The 16,802-nt window shown below is 38.7% G+C and overlaps 1 protein-coding gene across 1 annotated transcript in view; it reads right to left on the bottom strand.

Annotated features, from left to right (window-relative positions):
- Nucleotides 1–1,714: 1,714 nt before the first annotated feature.
- Nucleotides 1,715–16,802, bottom strand: part of LOC140930980 (tetratricopeptide repeat protein 4-like) — a 73,002-nt gene continuing 57,914 nt past the window's right edge. Inside the window, exons 2-4 of the mRNA XM_073380725.1 lie at nucleotides 5,014–5,113; nucleotides 4,356–4,517; nucleotides 1,715–1,920 (exon numbers count right to left, since the gene is read on the bottom strand). Of these exons, the coding sequence (XP_073236826.1) occupies nucleotides 1,826–1,920; nucleotides 4,356–4,517; nucleotides 5,014–5,089 (333 nt within the window). The 5' untranslated portion in view covers nucleotides 5,090–5,113 and the 3' untranslated portion in view covers nucleotides 1,715–1,825. The remainder of the gene's footprint in view (nucleotides 1,921–4,355; nucleotides 4,518–5,013; nucleotides 5,114–16,802) is intronic.

The raw sequence follows: 16,802 nt of genomic DNA, 5'->3' as shown, positions 1-16,802 counted from the left end.
AGTTTCGTACCGGGATGACTTTTTGATTTCCTATTGCATTTACATGATGACTGGTCATTTCATATCTCGTTATTTGAAGGTACACTTTATGTTGATAAAATACACGTGTGATCCAAAATCGCAAACATTACGCATGCGCTACCCGTTCCAGTCTACCGGCAGACCGATTTTACGCCGAAACGGTTGTCGTCTCGCGTTTACATGATACCGATGCGAAATTTCGTACCGGAATGAAATTCTCGCCCCGGTACAGCAACCGGGGTGAACTCACGCTGGGGTGACTCGCGCCGGGATGACATTTTGTGAATCGTATCATGTAAACAAATATAGAACCCTGAGAGGGAATCGGAGTGAGCTCGTGCCGGCGCGAAAGTTGCCCCGGTGTCATGTAAACACCCCCTTAGTGGGAAGTAAGTGTTATGTAGGTGGGCAGTTTCCCAAAGGGAAAACTTGGAAGGGTCTATTGCAATCCGGGAGCTCCGAGTTCAAGCCCCTCCCACCCGACCCGCTTGCTGGATTCGTTCAGGTAGCTTCGTGTTTAAATCCTCGACCATATTTGTAGGTAGCCAGTTGGGATATTTAACGCTGTTTGTTATGCTTGATTTAGATGGTTTCCTTCAGTCATTGATTTGCTTGGCCCAACTAGCCTGCTGAGGGTAAACAAAAAAATTGTTCATTTTTCTCTTACAAGCTCCTCTAAGATGGGCCCCTTTGAGACCAGCACAAAGTATCCATATTAGAGAGGTGGTGCCCCTCCTTTAAAGAGACCAAAAAACTTAAAACTGAAAACTGCGGTCTTAAGGTTAAGGTCTTTAATGGAGGCGAAAGCTCATTGAGGGGGAGTTCATTAATTGTGGTATTGGTATTGTGTGTTAATACATGAGCACGCTGAAAAAAGTTTTAAAAGTTAAAGGATACTGTTAATCCTTCATCGCACCACTTGATGGCTACTCCGAAGAGACGCAGCTTCCTACAGGTGCTCGCTCCTATAAAAATACAATCACGTGACTAAGATCGCCGCATCCAAAGGCATAGTAAAAATACTGTAACTACGTAAAATAAGCCCCAGCTAATAAGCTCAGTTTGGTTATAAGATTGTTTATCTATTAGCAAAAGCAATATTTCGGTAATAAGCCCTCATATATTCATTGTTCATTTCTGAATACCATACGTGCGTAGAACAAAATTTGTCATTAACTTAAAGTAAGGAAGAATCATATATTTGGGATATTCCTTACACATCGATTGTTGATAGTGGCAGAGCCGTTGCATGGCATGTTGTACTGTGACGCTGCGACCTTGCATAATTTAAAAACTTGAGATCACAACCATGATTTTACGGTGTTTAAAAGAATTAAAGTGTTTCACAGAGAGGAAACTGTACAACGAGGCTTGGTGAAATGAGAGTAGTAAACATGGCATGAGAGCGGGAATGCTTTATCGGCTTCCTGTGATTAATTCGAAACATCGACGTCAGGCAGGATTTCGTTTCTCGATAGGCCCTGAAACTTTTCGGGCCCGAAGGCAAATTTTGAAATCAAAACTTGTTGAATTGTTGTAAGCTCCTAGCTCACAAACCAGTCAGTTTTTTTCTTCCTTACCTAATATTTTCATTGTATCATTTTCAAAATTATTGAAACTTTGATCTTGAATGCAAACACGGTTTACATAAAACAGCTTTCCGGGCCCGAAAAGCTATCGGGACGTTCGAGAAATGGGCCCCTGGGCCAAAACCAATTGTGCAATTGCAATCATTTTAGGCATCCTATTGATAAACAGTTACGTCATATAGATATTTCGAACAACAACAATTTCACTGTCATCTCTACCCTTTGAATTCACCTGTCGCTATTGCCTTGATATAAGTTGGATCAAGATTTTTCGCTGTTCTTGCGTCACTCACAGCAGCGTCACAGTCTCCTGTTGGATAAAAAATATAAAAAATACGAGTGGTAGTTCATCCATAAAGTGGCCCTTCGTCGGCCATTTCTGTTCAAATTTGCGAATATTGGTTGATGAGATGAAGGGTAGACCGAAGTACCCTGGAAGAATAAACAAAGGAAGAACTCCCACAAACTCGACCGACATGTTGAACCCAAGTTACATTGGTAAGAGGCTCTCAAAGAAATAAAAATGAAGCGTACACGCGGATAAAGCTCACAAACAGACGAGGATGTCTTCGAGGACGACAGCCATGGCTGCCCCAAATGCAAGTCAACAAATGCTCGTCTCGCTGAAATTGATGAGAAGCTTGAAAGACTATTAAAGTTAACAGACGAATTTGAAACCTACAAGAGCCGAACTTGGCCGATACCATGTATCTATAGACATAAAGGCCTCCCTTTTATATTACTGGCAAAGATTAGAACAAAAATCAGACAACGCTCTCTTAAATGAAGCTTTTATTTACGCAAGAAATCACAGTCAGTTTTATGATTTATTGAATAGTGACGAAACAATAAAAATGCACTACAAAGTCGAGGTAATAAAAAACCAGCAATGTGTTAAGAACACTCGTTCTAGCATTAACAACAGTAGTAACAGTTGCAGAAAAATTTTCTCAAGATTGGTTTAAAGCTCAAAACGACATTTCGGCTCTCTCTAGACAAAAATATACAAACAAGGAAATTAAAAAAGATTATCGCTAAGAAGAATACCTAAAGATAGTTAGAAATCCAGCTCATAGAATCAGTATGACTAAACTGCGATTGGGAGTTCATACTTATACAAATAGGTATATATGAAAATGAAGTAGCTTCTATACCAGTAGAGGAAAGGCTTTGTTTAGTTTGCAAAAGAAACTGCATAGAAGACGAGAAACACTTCTTAATTGATTTTACTGAATACGATAGTCTTAGACAGAAACTTTATTTTCATATTTCTGATCACTGGCCAATCTCGTCTCACTCGCCATATGTTTAATTCCCAATGATGCAAGCTTCATCAATTTAACAGATCATGATAGAACGTTTTATTATATAGACACAAGTGTTTTGCTGGAAAATATACCACTCGTAAAATTCATAAAAACTACATCCGGGACCCGAGTGGTTTATTTTCCATAATCTCACACGTCGATAACGTAATTTCGCAAATTTCCCTCTAAAATTTGTAGGCGTCTTGCGTTCTTTTAATTTTATTTACACATTTTTCAAAGCTTTGCCTATATTTTGTCATTGTAGAGCCCTATTCAGCTAAGTGTTATTTCTCAAGATTATTGTAAACAATGTCTTATATTGCTGTACTGTAAATTTGAGCCGTCACAATTACTTTTTGGCTAATAAAAATCTATTATTTTATCGATGTCTTTTTGTCTATATAATAAAAAGAACGTGGCAAAAACAATATTTTACTCACTCGCTGCGCTCGTTCGTAACATATTGTTTTGCCACTCAAAAATAAAATTCATATCTTCGCGCCACCCAGTAATGTCCTCTATATATTTACTCAGATTAGACAATACTTTACAAGTTATAACAAAATATGCCCATCTAATGTTTAAAAAACGAAAACAGACCCTGAGTCAAAAATCTAATTGATTAGTTAATTAATTTATAGTATAATAATTATCGAAATGGTATATGCCGTATAATTTTGCTGTTTCCGTTCTTATTTTATATAATTTGTTGTAGTGATGAAACCTTTATTGTAACTAGACCAATGCCTCCCTTTGGAGAGTAAGGGCGCAATATACCATACTCACTCACTCACTCACTCACTCAGTAACTAACTAACTAACTAACTAACTAACTAAATAACTAAATAACTACCGTATTTATTCGATTAACGGCCCTGGGCGGTTATTAAATTTTTGGACCTTGAAAGTGGGCACTTATTCGAGGCTGGGCGCTTATTAAATTTTCACCATTTTCAGCAAGTGAAGTATGTTTATTTTGCAGCAAAGCAATAAATGCTAATAACAAAACGCAAAGAATTAACAAAGCAAGGTTCCTGTAAAATACTCTGAAGAAAACTCCGTCCTCGGGGAAGTCTCTTATTAGAATTTATTCACTCAAGTGGGTTGGGTAGGGGTGGGCGCTTATTTGAGTTTGATTGGGAGGAGGAGGGGGTGGGCGCTTATTCGAGGCTGGGCGCTTATTAACTTCCTCTGCTTTTAGGATGGGCGCTTATTCGAGGTGGGCGCTAATTCGAGGTTGGGCGCTTACTCGAATACATACGGTAACTAACTAATTTAAAACAAACAATACAAAACAAAGAAACAAAAAAGGTAAGCTCCATATGACGCAAAGAGGCCTTCGCGGAAAAGGGATATACAGACCTACACACAAGGAGTCCAAAGAAATGGAAAATCGAAAACCAATCCTAACAAAGGAACGCACTTTGTAAGTTCTTACCCAAATTTAAGAGGGAAGTTGCTCTGTTTGTGAATAAAATGGCGTTGAGCTTGTCATCCTTACAGCTGGTTTTGATTCCCTGAGTGTAACTTTCAATGGCACTGTAAAAGTCTCCTCTTTCATAGTCACTGTCGCCTTCGTTGTTGTAAACCTCGGCGATTGCTGTGCATATCAACACAAGCTATATGTCAGAATACGATCAGGACAGTCCTAAGCACGTCAGCCGGTGAATTGGGTACTAGATGGTGTCATCGATCAAATTATCTTATCAAATAAAAGGTCTTATTGGCTTTAAGGTCATGAACTGTGTCCACAATAGTAGTGTTTTTTGTATAGTATTAGTCACGCGAGGCCTGCCCTCAAGGACATTAAGCCGTAGTGATCAACTCGAAACTCCAAAATATTCCCGTCATCGGAACTTGGGGGCTGCAGGTCAAATTCGCTCCACTAGGTCAAATTCCTCCCCACCCTTACATGCGCGTGATACAATTTATAATGTGGACTCACTTCAATGTGGCACTGACTTCTGCCGACTACTGTAGCACAGCGTTATTGAACACCATCAAAATCAGAAGCAAATAAATTGTGTGAGGTTTGATATAGCGGGATAAGGGACAAATAATCGAGATTGGAATAGTATCGAGGAGATTTTTCATACCTTTTAATGTCTCATCATCAAACGCCCCAGTTTTGGTCACGGTACTTGGTGTTGAATTAGGACAGCTACTCGCCATCAGGTGGTCAGGAATGGAAATGTCCTGTCAAATGATTCAATAAATAAATGATATTTTTAAAATTCAAATCAGTTGAGCCCTAAAAGCGGATAGGTTTCAGTGTTATGCTTTTTGACTGATTTCAAGGGCAGTGTTTTTGAGATTCGCTTTCTCCACCCGACCGTAATAACACTTGGGAAAAGAGAAAAAAATAGAAACAGTTGCGATAACTGAACGACCATAAAAGTAGGTTCATAAATGTGGGGCCATCAAAACCAGTGTTCGTTCGGGGTTTTAAGTCGAAGAGTTAAAATAGTGTGATGATTGAATAGTGTGAATCGAGATGGCGGGATCGGTTCCACTCAGTATTTGTTTCCATACGATATCTAAGAGTTATCAAATAATCATCGTGCACCGGAATTATTAAATCGCTCGGACGTTCATGCTGCTCTAACCATATTTGAACCCCATTTCAATGAATACAGTGTTACCCCGCAAGTAAGAATCTAGATATCCATAATCTGTTGGGCAAAAATTTGCCAGATAGCTGTAGACCCAGTCTATACATGTAGCGTACAGCTTACAGTAACCTGTTTAGCCTTAAAACAGCGTCTTATCTAGTCTATTCAAAAAGATGTGAACTCTGAAGGAGGACTTTAAAATTGGTGTGCTTAGTGTTTTAATTTTTCTTATCACAGTGATTTTTGCAAAAACACTGATTTGGTTTGCAGATTTTACAGAAGAAATAGGCTATAGATAGCACTACATTCTCTCCACAACAATATGTATTATCATACACTCTAAACACATTCGACTTTTGATTGTTTTAGGGACCTGTTTACATGGAGGTGGGGGACTCCAGGTAGGTGAGGTAACCCGCCTGTCCATACAACCTGTCATTTTAGTTGATCACGTTTACATCAAAATAGGTGGGGTGACCCGCCAAGGCGAATTGACCCCTCTCAGCCGGGTCAAATTTTCCCATGTAAACCTTTCAAGGTGGGGTAATAACCTGCCCAGCCGAGGTCGGATTCGCGATACTGAATTCGCGCAAAATTCACTTTGAAGGTAGCTATGCATCATTATTAAAGGTAACAATTGAAAGCCAAAGCACTGAAGCTTGCAGCAATAGCAGCAAGTGAGTGTAGAGGAAATTCAATTTTTGAAGCAAGAACCACCTTACAAAAAAAGAAGGACCGGTTCCTAATAAAGGATCTAATCAGAGTGTAGAAGTGCATCAATCACCAAAAAAAGGTGGTTTGCCAGCATTTGTCTTGTTTACGTGCTTAGCGACCATTCAATAATCTTAAGAAAGTGTACCCCGGGATGGAGGGGTTGTAAGATTGCATCTAAAGGAGGGTTATTTTTTTACCCCCCCCCTCCCCGACCTTCATGTAAACAGGCCCTTAGGTTCACATGTGACGTGACACTTTATGGATCAGACTAATTTATGCGTAGATGAAATTCATAATTCACTGAATACCGATATTATATCTTTAGGTAAAACTCTTCATGCATAATAACGTTCCAACCAGTCTCTCCGCCATAAAGCAAATAAGTAAAATACTTTTACTATAGTTTTCAGTGACATGCTGATTATCCATAGAGACTGAGGCAGCTTGTTCTTTTGGCATATCACATTATAGCACTTTTTAATCAAAGACCCATTTACTCGCGTTTACTTAGGCGAATACAAGAGGTAACGTACTCTAGCTAACCCATCAGTGTGGATTTATCGACAAAAGACCTTTCTCTTAAACGTTTAATCAGGGGCACAATAAGAAAGAAATTTCCCACGGTACGCCAAGACTAAGACGTTCAAGTGGAGTTTACGTGTACGACGACACAGAAGTCATAGTAAATAGTTATAAGTAAGTTATAGTAATAGTAATAGTTATTAGTCAGAGTAAATAGTTATGAGTTGTAAGTCATAATTGAGTTGTAAGTCATAATTAAATAGTTCTCAGGGCTAAATGGCTTAGAGAAAGGATATATTTTCAACTCAGTCGTTTCTCCGTCTCTGGTTTGAATTCCGCTTTTACTCCACAAGTGTAGTTTAACCCTTTAACTCGCAGTTTCTGATTAGAAATTCTCCTTTCAGGCTGCTGTACACCGGCCATTATGGCTCTTGTCACCGGTTAAGAAAACTTCTACACTATTTCCTAGTCACCCTGAATCTGATAATTAACGATGTTTGTAACCTCCGATATGTCTTTTGAAGACTCAATAAAGATTTTCATTATTGCTTTTCGACTTCAGGAAAACGCAACCGAAATTCCTAAATTTATGTTGTCAGATTATGTTGAAACAAACAAACAAACAAACAAACAAACAGACACACAAAAACACAACGACAACAACAATAACTGTAGAATATAGTTATTAGTAGTTTCGTACGTAAAACAAACAGGACCTGTTAGCACAGTTAAGACTACTATTAAATAAGATAAAAAAAGGTAAACCCCCCAAAATAAGCCTGAGTTTTCATTTCGGCCTTCCCATTGGGAGATTAAAGTGATAAGTCGTAACGAGTAAATTATGCGCCCCCGAGGAGGGTCGTCTTTTTAGTAAGGCGAGTTTAACTTCAGAAAAGAAAGAGGTATAGGTGGGCGATTGGGAGATTTAGTTTGGGCTTAAATGTTTTTCTATATCCATTTTTGTGATCGAAGATTATTCCTTTTTTGTTGGTGTGACTAGAAGACTATTTCGGCATGCAAGATTTTTTTGTTCCAGGAATGTTTGTATTCTTTTTTTTCTAAAATTACTGACTCCTTCGAAAATCATATGCTCCTCCCTCTACAGTATAGGGTAGTGGTTTTTTTTTGCAATGGTTCCAAATGTATTGTTTTGAAGTAAACTATAAATGTATAAGCAGGAGCTTCGCGTTTAGCCTTGGCTAAATCTAGATCATGGATATACATTGTTTACTCTAGACGAATAGGGTATTTTAAGTGGCATGTATTTGCAAAATGTAAGTGTGGTCTTAGGTGACGAGAAGGAAGGCAGGTTTTTGATATAATTTTAAACAAAGATTTAACTGCAGAGGTGTCGACGAAGTCTTACATTAATATTAACTAAAAGAAGTCTTGTAGCGGAGCTTCCGCGCGACGGAGCTCAATTGGTAACCAATGAAAGCAAGAAAACATCATGGTTATGACGTAGCCTACGCCCGAACGACCCGGTCCGTACACCCACTACAAGTAAGCCAATGTGCCAAATGTCATTGGCGGGAAACGTATGGCCACCCGTGTCTTGTGGAGACATTTCCTTCATAAAACGTGTTTTAAAACTAGGAAGTTTCTGGAAGTTTCACGTTGCAGTCGAGCAAAGAACAACTGCAAAGCGGAAATGTACAAAAAAATGCGTGCTGCACGTGCAAAGTTACTTTTTTGCTAATTAGACCTATTGTTGTCTTTTTTTACCGTGGCTCTTTGCCTTCGCCACTTAACATTATACGATTTTATATTTTGTTTGAGCAAACTATAAAATTTATCGAGAGGTTCGCTTTTAGCCCTGGCTAAATCCATATATTATTGATTTAACGGAGGGTTTTATAAATAGTCAGCTGAACAGTTTTTAAATCGATTTTACCAAAACGACTAAATGAATTCTAAAATTGATTTACGAAGTAAAATGATTCAGTTTATTTGAACTTAGTATTTTATGTATTTCTATTTATTAAAATTAGCTCCATTTGTCCATCTGCTGCTGACTCTTTTGACAAGTACACACACGGGTCCATATGGTTTTAAAAACGTCGTGCAAAATAACGTTTTTGCTTTTGTTTTATACATAACTGGCCGTTTACAGGTATATTTACAATAGAACGTGATATCAAAAAAGCTTTTAAAACGTTCTTCTTTGAGCTGGTACAGGAATATTCACCAGCACAAGGCAAGGCGCCTTTTTTGTAAAGTTTGTCATTAAAAAAAATACTACATCTGTTCGGTTGGAGTAAATTTCTTACAAGATTCTTGTTACTGTACCGCGCCAAACGTGCACCTGCGTACGTGAATTATTGTCGGCATGGTTTGGTTTCTAATTTCTTTGAGTACCCTGCCTCACATTAGGCTGATTTAGCAACATAACGGGAACGTCTGTTGACGACTGCGCGCGCAAATCAAACAACTGGCTTGACCAATGGCAGAGCGGCAAATTGGGTACCGGAAGTCGAGTTTAGTCCTTTCTGCGCGCTTTCCCGTTGTCAAATAAGGTTCCCGTCTGTTGCTAAATCAGCCTATTATAACTTAAGGGGAGGAGGCTGCAATCTTGTTCTGCCCTCCTATAACAACCTATGCTACCATAATTGTTATACTTATGAGGTCGCTCAGCTATGGAACAAGCTACCTACATACGTTAAACAGTCACTCAACTTAGGTTCATTTCATAAAAAAATTAGAGTCTATTGATCTTTGTAGTTTTAGTATTCTCATGGACTTAGTAATTCTTAATATTGTAATTATTATTATTATTTTTTATCTCATTTTACTTTTTAACTTTATTTTTGTCATGCGTTTCATACACTAGTCCCTGGCTCGGATACTGAGAGCAACCTCAATCCCACGCAATGACTTTAAATAGAATTGATCATTGATTGATTGGTCCATGACTTTCCAGTTGAGCGACATCAAAGTAGTCTTTGATAGACTTTTTCGACATTTATGGAGAGAGAGAGAAAACTATCAAAATGAAAAAGCTTTTGAAAAGGAAAACTTTCCAGTTAAATCTAAAAAGGAATTGATTATCAGTAAGGGTCGATTTTCAGTTTCCGATTTTAATGAATACTCAATGGGATCGCCTGAAGGCAAGCATTTATTCAGACAAGAATGTTTCGAATTTATCACTTTTCACGACTCAAACTGTTGTCTTCTACGTGTATTAAAAGACGATGCTGAATAGCAGCGAGACAGACAGGAAAAATCTGCACAATACAGAGTCAAGTCACGACACTACAAATGGCTTTTACTTATAACAGAAAACCTTAAAAAAGATCTTACCAATTTCTCAAGTACGCACGTCCGTATTTGCGTAAAGGACGCTACGCCCCTGCTGATAATGATTCTAAATGATCACAAGGTGTCCTACTTTTCCTACTTTCAGAAAAAAGGATATAGTTTAATCAACACAAAGCGAGGGATTACCCAAGAAGGAAGAACTTAAGTCAAGTTTAGGGACGATGTCCCACACTTTCAAAAAACAATATTTCCATATTAAGGACCCATGAAAGGAGAACTCCTTAAGTCCTTCATGGTCCTAAACTCATAAAAATTACAAAAAAGCACTATAAGAATATAGTACCCGAGAAAAATGTGTTGTCTTTGGTTAGTAACTAACTAAATGATTTAGGCCAGTGGACATCAACAATGTGTAATATCGTGCGTAATGCAGTAAAGCACACACTTGAGTTTCGATAAGTAGTCTTTTGAAATGAGAGGTATGTTAGTAGATTGAACATCTTATCATGTATAACTCTTCACAGTGAATAATTAGGAAGCCCAGAATAAGCATGATTCAGTAGAAATCCTTAAGGCCTCCGTCAAAAAGCAAGCAGATTATATTATTTCAATTTGGATTTTATCATGATTTAAGATCAAACTTTCACTTCAACAATCGACAAATATTATATTTCCTCTCACTTCGCTATTTTTTGTTTCATTTATTATTTTTTCTTTGTACTTTTATTTTTTATGTTTACTTATTATGGCTCGGTCAATTCCAAGCGTGCCCATACCCCCCGTCATTTGTCAGGCATTTGTCATCTTGTCATTGCCGGCTGTGGGGAATTCAATTTGTCAGATAAATATTGTTCTTTTTTTAATATTTCACTTAAAAAATGTCTATTTAGATAAAGAAGACAACACATTGCTGGTTTACTCTTTGTCAAAAGATGTATTGCCTCAGGGCGATGTTTAAGTCTGGTTGGATCACCTAACTGAAAAAAACCAAAAAATCCGAAAATGTGCGACCCCGTTTTAGTAACTCTATTGAAAATGCGACCCAATTATAGTCAAGCCAGTCGTGAAAATGCGGCCGCATCAGGCGGCACATCCCCATTAGCCTCTTATGAGTAAGTACCCCCCCTCCCCCCGGGACGCGAGAACAGGAAAAGAGGACGTGATGCACATAGCAAAACGTCATAAAGATGCAATTATTAGGATTGTAAAAGTTTCGTAGGAAAGCCAAACCGAGAGTCGTCTGTAACTATTTAAGGGAGATCGCAACAGTTGTTTTAAAACAAGATCGCTCTAAGTAGCGTTGAGTCTCGCTTGTTTGTAGATAAGATAAGAAGTGAGGAGACGAATAGAGGGCGAGCGTTCGTCACTTGGGGGGAGGGGGGGGGGGGTGGCGCTTCGCATATAAAAGGGCTTGGGATGGTCGTCGTCTTGCTTAGGCCGGGGTGTAAATTTCGGATTTTGGTCTCACTTACGGTGTTCTGGGCAAAACGGTATTATATTTAGCCGTGAAGGTCTTGTTTAGGGTTGCATGTGAAAAAATATAAAAATACGTGTATTGTCTGAGTTTTCAGTAACATAGTCTCTCAGGGGTCAAAAAAGCTTGGGCTACGCCCGGATCGATCTCTTGTAGGGGTTTAATTCAAAATTGCCGACGAGCATCCCCTTGCCTTTCATATGCAGAGTCGTCCTCCCCAGAGGTTCGTCATAATTCCTCAGAGTCACCGACAGCAAGTGAAAAAGTTGAATTATGATTTCAATCTACTGCACAGGGTCCAGAGGAGTTGCGTGTGAATAAATAAATTAATTATTTAAAGTCTCACCTCGAAAAATGTTTATACCTGTCGCTTAGCACGATTAATTAGCCCAATGGGATCTTTATGAATCTACTGTAAAGGATTTCTTTGCTTTTTACCTGATCCAGATCGACTTTGTTGTTCGCCATTTTGAAAAACAATTCTCGTTGGTGCACAGCAGGTCGTCCGAAGGGTGACGGAAGACCGTCGCCCGAAGGGCGACCGAAGCGCGAAGTGGCGAGCAAAAAAAAGGATAAGGGAGAATACTTGTACCACGTGACTTAGTTCGTTGTGAACCGCATCTCTCGGTGACGGAAGTGAATGATTCCGGAAACGCAAAAGCAACAGACCGCTGCTAATTCGTGAATCAAACATCACCTGCGGAGGGAGTTATTCTCGGCTTGCACTGTCACGCAATGAAAAATAAAAATGCAAACCATTCAATACAAAAGGACTAGAATCTGGGAAATGAAAAAAGATAAATATACAAAAACCCTTGCCAAGAATCAGGTCTGTGAAATATTTCAAATGCGAGATATCGGGAAAAACGGTTTACCTAAATTTATAAAGCTTTGTATGGAAACGCCATGTTGGTGTCCCTTTCAGGAACACCAATATGACCGCCGGATACCATCAGAAACATCTGTTTTCGAGTTCTCCGACTACTGCATGAATTCTTCGCTTGAGGAACTCATAAAGATTACAGTAATATTTATTCTGAGACAAGGGATGTTTAGATTGCAAAATCTCCCAAAATCGGTAATGTTTTTAACCCACATAAGAGCTTTCCCGGCCGCCAGCTAAATGCCGCGTCACGCAAAAGCCTGGAAATTCAAGCGTCCTCTTTCGCAAAACGAAGAACCCTTTCGAACCAAAAATTTGGTTATGTAAAGGGGTTTAGGTACTGTAATACCTCGTGAAAGTAGAAACTCAGAAGAATCGATAGTTTCTTAGTTTGATTTTTGGTGACGTCACGTGCAACCCAAGAATTAAAGATCTTAGAGATCTATGCGAAGGCAACAGAGTTTTAAGTGAAGTGAAGATCTTTCAAGACTGAAGATTTGTTGTGTACATGCCAACAGTCTTGGATGTCTTTAAGCAGGTTTCGCTTGTGTAAAGGCTTCCCACTTCCCAGTCGCAAAGCGAACAGCCAAAGACGCAAGAGGTAACATTGTTGGAACCACCGAAGAATGGCTCAGTCGTGATGATATTACAGTTGCCTTGTACCTCCGTTCTATTCAGTATTACGTTTTATTGCAACAGTACACACGACCTGTAAATCACTACCCGTAATAATTTAAGATTTGCCAAACAAAACTAATGAGTTGGGCTTAACGTGATACAGCATTGCACAAAAACATTACATTCATGGACAAAAGAAAATCGCTTAGTTATTCAGATCCAGAAGATACTTTGGAGAAAATTGGAACCCTCATTCAGCCGTAATAAAAAGCTTCACCATCATGCTTCAAAATAGTCTGCTACACAGCCGTTTTTAATGTCGTCACGCAACGCTCTTCCCCGCTAATAGCCACAGTAAATCGATATGTGTGTCATGATCTCTCAGTGTGAAACATGCGGGTAAAATAACATTTACTCAGTGAAAATGTAGAACCTTCCAGAGCATAATCTACCCAGCAGACGAAAAAAACTTTATTGCAAAGAGCAGCATTTTGGCATGAGTAAAAGTCGTGTAGGTTTACCATCTCCTTTTATTGCTCTGATCTTGAACACTTCTACCTTACTACGTCATTTCCGTCATCATCTGTTGCGGTGGACAGCAAGTGGACAGCAAACGGGAGTGCTGTCTCGAAGCCGTAAATTTCGGTCGCCGAAAATGAATTTGAATTCTTTTTTATGCCGTTTTCCTACAGTATTTCGCAAATACATAAGAATTCTAGATTAGGTTAGTCAAATCAGGCAATTTCATTGAATTTCATTTCAGTTTCAAAGATTCCAAAATCGGCCCAACATTTGTTTCCTCGACATTTATCATCGCCTGTACAATAATATTAATGATGTACGAAATATCAAGTTGTTCGTTACAATTAAGTATCCAGCATCATGACAAAAAGGAAAAGAATCAGGCTGTTGAACACGAGAGGTAAATCAACGACGATTTGCTTGTTGTTTTTTACCTCATCATCGAAGTTCTGCTCATGAACATTCTTCCTTGTTTCAACATCTGACGTATTCACTTCTTTCAAAGTTATCAACGCTTTCAAACGACAGAATTCTTAGAACGAACCATTCCGAAAACGCTCGACATCTTTTAGTGTGGGTCTACCACGAATGGTGTGTGGATTTGTAAGCGACATCACAGTATAATCCATAAATCTTTCCAAATTTTTCGTCTCAAAACATAACATTCGGACAATTGCGCGTTGTTTTTCGAAGCGTTCACTGAGATTGAGAGCATCGTGTCGATTTTCATCCCCAGATTCTGCGCTACCATGACACGGAACACGTCTTTACAAAACTATTCTTTCTGTCACGTTTAGCTGTATTTACTTTTTCGCACGTGATCGTGAAGGTCAGAACCAAATTACCATAAGATCAGAGAGAGTTTACAGTTTTACTTTTTGTCATGTCTGTTTTGCACTTACGATTTTATCGGCTTACTATGTCATAAGCATGAAACGTAACCTGTTTTAACGCAAAAGACAAAGTCTGATTTCTTGCATGGAAGAAAAGCACTTAAACGTGATAAACATTGCGCGTTATTCCAGTCATCCCCCAAAATAAACCACATGCTCATCACGAGACTCATTTCCATACAATGAAAGTCGTCACGATTCTTATCCCCAGAATCCCCAGAATCCCCAGATGGGCACGCTTGGAATTGACTGAGCCATTATATAAGCTTCATGGCGATGTTAGAACTTTAATGTCCAAATAACCGCTGGTATAATGGTTGTTGGAGAGACGATTGAGTGATCGACTGATATCGAAAGTGAGCTACTACGTGACGTTTATGAATAAATTCGAATAAATTACAAACGTCAAGTTGAAGGGACAGACTACAACATCTGTGTTTAAAACAAAACTCATTAGGTTAAAAGGATTTTTCAGTTTTGTTAGAATTTTAACCATGAAGAGAGTCTTCATCGTTATTGCGTTAGTTATCTTTGCTCCATGTTTTGTTCTTCAGGCACAGGAGCTGCAGCAGGGCAATAGAGGTATTTCTAACAAGTAGCTTCATTTTTATCCTCAGTGTTATAAGGGGGCATGACGAACTTTGTTTAATAACTCATCTGGTTTCGAAGCGTTAGGAAGGAAATTGGAGACAGACTGCAGCCATTGTCTAGCATTGATATGAAAAATTCCATTTGACCGGTGATACTCCTGGACTTATTGCTGAGAAATTCAGCGTGTACCATTTTTCATTAGAAAATTGCGACCACTGAAAAAGATTTGCTGTTGTTATTGACTTAACTAGTAATAGTTGACATTCTGTAAATTGTCGGTCAATGGTATTCTTGCTCGTTGTGTAGCTCTTTGAAATATACCGATTCATAATGAAGATTTTCACACATATTCCATACAATAGGTGAGATATAAATACAGGAAACGCAAGGTTCCATGCACAGTTTCAGCTCGACTTACACAGCTTTGATCAAAACATTCTCGGTTTCGAGAATAGTTTATTCTACACCATAAGAAAAGATTTAATTGCGGGCGCAAACAATAGAATCATTACCTACCGATTCCTCGCGGCCCCTGTTCAAGCAAATCGAGTTGACTGTATGGCTGTATATTTCAACTGTAAGTACTTTCCTTAATATACGCGCGAGTTACTGGATAGACTTTCAAATCTTGTGGTATAGGTTTTAGTGATAAAATAAGATTGCCAAAAGAATTTCAGAAAACTGAGAATGGCAAAAGCTCTAGCACAAAACAATTCCTGAAAGTATTTCCGAATTCAGCTTTTAATTGTTTTGGAATTGTGAAAACGTATCAGTCACTGAGGCAAAATGAGTATTTCCAGTTTCTAATTCTAAAACCCAAGCCAATCCCAAATTCCGTTTTTCTGTAAACACCATAAAGTAATCAAAACTTTTCTTTGAAGGCGAATGTTTCATTCATGGATATTTTGGCTCAAACTCCTGCTGCATGGGTATTCTCAATCAGGAGATCTGCGTTACTTTGGTAATGGCGGCAATTTTAATAACAAAGGTATTGAGATAACAAGCTAACGGCCGTCAGAGCTCGAATGCTTCTGTTTAGTCACTTGAGCAAATTTGTTTATTGCTTCGAAATGAGCGCTTGTGCCAGTAACAGCAACAAATTCACACCTCAACAACGGGTGGGGGAAACGTCAGTTTGTCCAAGGAGAAACGGTGAAGGGAAGAAAGACGACACAAATTGATGTTTTATAGAATAAATCTTTTTATCAACCATTTTCTCATCAAACTGTCGAAAACTTACCAAGTATTACGAATCTGCCCCCCACGCAATGGCAAAATAGAGGAACATCGCGTCAGTTTTGATTATTTCGAGAAAACGTTTCTTATGTGTTTGTGCCAACTACCCGAAACGGAAATACAGTCATATACCTAAGACTTCTCGTTCCCAGGGCCCATCGTTTCTTTAGATCACGATCGCTTCAGAGAAAAATATGTTTAGAAATGCTACGCGGGATATAAAAAGATTAAGTACAGAGATGGTATCAGTAAAGTCCGAGAACTATTTTTAATTTGAAAGGGAAGACTCTTAAACTTTATGGGATGACCAGAGGAGATGAAACTTAGTCTTTTATATTTTCATAGTATCCTCTCGATACACGGTTTATTCACGTTTCTGTGCCTACGTTTTCTTGTCCGCGCGTGGGAGAGATTTTAAGTTGTTGTCATTAGTACCAGTCAAGCGTATGTTTCGCAGTGATTGCACGACACCGTGTGATTTGTGTTATAAATAAATATCATTTATTCCACTCTCTTGCAGATAACTGAATTAACAAGCGGTTATAACTGACATTATTATTCA

Source organism: Porites lutea, chromosome 3 (assembly GCF_958299795.1).
Source record: "Porites lutea chromosome 3, jaPorLute2.1, whole genome shotgun sequence".
Classification (NCBI taxonomy): domain Eukaryota; kingdom Metazoa; phylum Cnidaria; class Anthozoa; order Scleractinia; family Poritidae; genus Porites; species Porites lutea.
The sequence above is the reverse complement of the archived record's forward strand: the minus strand, read 5'-3'. Positions and strand labels throughout refer to the sequence as shown.